General features: G+C 70.7%; 2 protein-coding genes across 2 annotated transcripts in view; one reads left to right on the top strand and one right to left on the bottom strand.

Moving 5' to 3' along the window:
* Positions 1-714, bottom strand: part of AURANDRAFT_62423 (hypothetical protein) — a gene marked incomplete at both ends in the record, with an annotated part of 6,038 nt that extends 5,324 nt beyond the window's left edge. Inside the window, one exon of the mRNA XM_009036551.1 lies at positions 5-714. Coding sequence (XP_009034799.1) covers positions 5-714 — 710 coding nt within the window. The remainder of the gene's footprint in view (positions 1-4) is intronic.
* Positions 715-1,013: 299 nt separating this feature from the next.
* Positions 1,014-3,147, top strand: AURANDRAFT_62422 (hypothetical protein; the record flags this gene model as incomplete). The annotated part of the gene is made up of 2 exons (XM_009037107.1): positions 1,014-2,863; positions 2,940-3,147. 2 exons carry the CDS (start codon positions 1,014-1,016, stop codon positions 3,145-3,147), a joined length of 2,058 nt encoding a protein of 685 aa, XP_009035355.1.
* Between the last annotated feature and the right edge of the window lie 1,184 nt (positions 3,148-4,331).

The following is a 4,331-nucleotide window of genomic DNA, read 5'->3' as shown; positions in this document are numbered from 1 at the left end:
GAACGCCGCACCGATCGTGGCACCGGCGGTGACGTCCGCCGGCCAGTGGTCGTTGTCCACGACCCGCGACGCGGCGATCCACAGCGCCGTGAACGCGGGCGCTAAACAGGCGAGCGCCGCGAGCGGTCCGACGTCGACGGCGCCGACGCGGAGCGGCCGGCCGAGGCGCGCGGCCCCGAGCAAGCAGTACGAGCTGTGGAGCATGACCACCATGGACAAAGCGCTGTGGCCGCTCGGGAAGGAGCGCATCGCGTCGTCGGGCGTGTCGCCGCAGCGGCCCGTCGCCGCGTCGTAGTCGCACTCGTCGTAGAAGTAGGGTCGCCAGTAGCCGCAGTAGCGCTTCACGCAGTCCACCACCAGCGACGTCGTGGCGAAGGCGTAGAGCAGCGACTGGAGCCGCGCGGCGGCGACGGCGCTTCTCGTCTTCGGCGCGTCGAAGCACGCGAGGACCGCGATCACCGCCGCGGGGACGATGACGAGGAACGCCATGAGCTCCGACGCGGGCACGATCTGCTCGTCGGACGGCACGTACTTGTTGTTGAGCATCGCCGCGGGGAAGTCCCAGCCCTCGTGCGCGATCGTCGGCGCCCGCCGCACGTGCTGGGGGACGGCGAGCGGCAGGAGGCAGGCGACGAGGGCTGTCGCGGCGGCGGCGAACGTGTCCGGCGCGCAGACGGCGGCTAGCAACGCTTTGACGACGTCGGAGGCAGCCATCTTCGCGCGATGCCACTGGCTGTCAAGAGATGCTCTGCAGGAATCGACTGCAACAAAAGCTCTCCTTGAACCGCGCATGCCGTCGTCTAATTCGGGCAGCCCTGGGGCTGAGTGGCCGCGCGTCTTCGGGTATTGTTGCGCGGCGGCGGCCGAGGCGGAGCGGCCGAGGCGGAGCGGCCATGCGCGGCGCGCTGCTCGTCGCCGGCGCCGCCGTCGCGTCGAGCGAGCTTTTAAAGTTCGACCTGCACCGCAGCCCCGGCGCGCGGACGCGGCGCGTGCTCTACAACGGGGACCTGGCGATGGCCGCCGGCGGGGAGCTCTACGAGGGCATGAGCACGCACTACACGCACCTCTACGTCGGCACGCCGCCGCAGCGCGTGAGCGTCATCGTCGACTCCGGCAGCCACTACGCGGCGTGGGTGTGCGAGCCGTGCAACGGCTGCGGGTCGCACACGGACGCGCCCTTCAAGGCGTCGGAGTCGTCGACCTACGAGGAGCTGCGCGGCACGTTGAGCCAGGCCTACGAGGAGGGGAGCATGTGGCACGCGAAGAAGGCGAGCGACCTGGTGAGTCTGGGCAACGTCGACGCGTCGGTCCGCGGCTACAAGCACAAGGACGGCGAGGTCCTGAGCGAGGGCTACACGACGGGCGAGCTCACGAAGGACCATTTGCCCCACATCCGCTTAGTCTTTGGCTGCATCGACCACCAGACCAAGATGTTCGTCACGCAGACCGCGGACGGCATCTTAGGGATGACGTCCGAGTCGAACTCGTTCATCAACACGCTCGTGGAGCAGGGCGCGCTCGAGGAGGCGACCTTCTCCATATGCTACACGCCGACGGACCCGCTGTCGAAGTCGCGCACCTACGCGGGCATGTTCGTGTTGGGCGGCTCCGAGGTGTCGCAGCACACGGCGCCCATGGAGTTCGCGAAGCTCCTGATCACGTCGCGGGGCTTCTACGGCGTCGAGACGCTGGGCATCGCCCTGTCGACGTCGCCGACCTACACGGCCCACAGCGCCGTCAACCTCCAGGTCTCCGCGTCCGTCTACAACGCGGGCGACGGGTTGATCGTCGACTCGGGCACGACGGACGTCTACCTGCCGTCGGGCTGCGCGTCCGCGTGGCGCGCGGCCTGGTCCCAGATCGTCCACACCTGGGCCTACGACATGGACGGCACCGTGTACCTGACGCCCCAGGACCTCGCGGCCTTCCCCTACATCCACGTGCGCGTCCGCGCGGAGGACGGCGCGGGCGAGATGGTCATCTCCATCGCGCCCATCAGCTACATGGAGAAGACCTACTACTCGTGCACGGGCCGCTGCGAGTACCTGCCGCGCATCTTTCTCGACGAGCCCCGCGGCGGCGTCCTCGGCGGGCCCCTCTTCGCGGGGCACGACGTCCAGTTCGACGTCGACGACCGGCGCCTCGGCGTCGCGCGCGCGACGTGCGCGGAGCCCGTCTACAACGAGCGCTGCGACGATTCTTGTGATTATGCCTTCGACGGCGAGTGCAACAACTTCGTCGCCTACGACGACGAGTACTACTACGACGGCTACTACAACTGCCTCGCGGGCACGGACTGCACGGACTGCTGCGCGGCGAACGGCGTCGCCAACTGCACCGCGCCGTCGCACAAGCCCACGCCGGCGCCGTCGCTGCCCCCCTCGGAGGCGCCGTCGCTGTCGCCGGCGCCGTCCCTGCCGCCGACGGCCGCGCCGTCGCCGCGGCCGTCCGCGGCGCCGTCGCCCGCGCCGACGGCGACGCCCTGGCCGTCGACGGGGCCGACGGTGGCGCCGACGCCCGAGCCGACGCCGCGGCCGACGCCGCGGCCGACGCCGGCGCCGTCCCACAGCCACGACCCCACGCCGAAACCCTCGGGCCGGCCGTCGCCGCGGCCCACGCCGCGGCCGTCCTACCGCCTCCACCCGATCAAGATGAACGACGACGACGACGCGAACGCCGACGACTACCGCTCCGCGTCCGCGCGCAAGTCGAAGATGGCGCTCCTCGCCATCGGCCTCGCCGGCGTCGGCCTCGTCCTCTTCTTCCTCGTCCTCTTCTCCTGCCGCGGCAGCCCGGACGAGACCGACGGCCCCCGCGAGACGGAGCTCGTCGACCGCTCGAGCCCGCCGCGGCCGAGGCAAAAGTACTCGCGCGCGCCCGGAGCCAGAGTCGCGCCGGGCGAAACCGCGCGTCGAGAGCGCCCTCCCCCCCCCTCGCAGGCGCGTCGAGCAGGCCGACAACGGCGGCGGCGGCGACGACGACGACGAGGGCGTCGAGAACGCGATGCTCAGCCGCGCGGAGAACGGCGGGTCGTCCAAGTACAAGGACAACCCGGACGAGGAGGACGAGGAGGAGGGCATCCTCGCGGCGCCGCCCTCCGCGGCCGACGACGACGACGACGACGACGACGACGCGCAGTTCCTCTAGTCCTATTTTCGTAACCGTTATCGACTCGCGCGCATCTCCGCCTCGAGCTCGTCCTCGTAGTCCTCGTCCTCCTCGGGCTCGTCGAAGTAGTCACCGCCATCGTCGTCGACGTCGTCCTCGAACGCGTCGCGCGCGGCGCCGCCGTCGCCGTCGCCGTCGAGCCAGCCGCGCGCGTCCGTCGCTCGCGCCGTCGAATCGCTGCCGAGTTGCCAGTCCCTCTGCAGCGCTTCGTCGACGTCGTCCTTGATGCGCCGCCGCCGCCGGCCGACCCAATCCTCGTCGCCGTTTTTGTAGACCGGGCGCTCCGCCGGCGGCGGTTTCTTCGAATGCAGCGCGGTCGATCGCTGCCGGCGCTGCACCAAGGCCGATGCAGCGATTGCCATCGATGCGATGCGCAGGATTTTGAGCATGTTCGGTGTAGTGCCGGCAGCGATCGATGCGATGCGCGCGATTTTAAGCATGGCTGCGCTTCGACGCGCTGTCGCAGCACGACGACTGACGCGCTCGACGCGGCACCGATGCGGCAAGATTGCGGCACCACAGCGGCAACAAAAATGTTGACGCACTCTCCGAGCCGATGAGCGAGATCGCGACCGACATCGACGCGCGCAAACGTGCAGCGCTCGAGAAGAGCCGCATCCGCAAGGCGAACGAAGCAAAGCGCAGCGCCACACCGGTCGACGTTGCACGGGAAAACAGCGTCGAAGCCAGCGCCGCCCGGGCCGTCGCGCTCTACAAGGCCGGCGACCACGCCGCGGCGATCGATGCGTTCACCGCCGCCCTCAAACTCCAAACGCCGGGCCGCCGCGCGACGCTCTACAAGAACCGCGCGGCCGCGCGCGCGGCGCTCGAGCAGTGGGAGGCCTGCGAGGCGGATTTGACGCTCGCGCTCGCCGAAGCCGGGCGCGCCGTCGCGAGCCGAATACTACTCAAGCGGTGCTTCGCGCGCGGCAAGCTCGAGCGCCACGAGGACGCTTTGGAGGACGCGACGGCCGCCGCCGCCGCGGCGTCGACGCCGGCGGAGCGGACCGCCGCGGAGGCCCAGGCCGCGCGGTGCCGCGTCGCCGTCCGCCAGGACGCCGCGGAGCTCAAAGCCTCCGCGGCGGAGGGGCAGAGCATGGTCCACGAGTCGCAGACGCTGCGCCTCTTCTTCGCGTCGCCGATCCCCGCGCGCGTGCGGCGGG

The sequence above is a fragment of the Aureococcus anophagefferens genome (genome assembly GCF_000186865.1).
Source record: "Aureococcus anophagefferens unplaced genomic scaffold AURANscaffold_5, whole genome shotgun sequence".
NCBI classification, from domain to species: Eukaryota; class Pelagophyceae; order Pelagomonadales; family Pelagomonadaceae; genus Aureococcus; species Aureococcus anophagefferens.
Note: the sequence above shows the minus strand (reverse complement) of the source record. Positions and strands in the feature narration are given on the sequence as shown.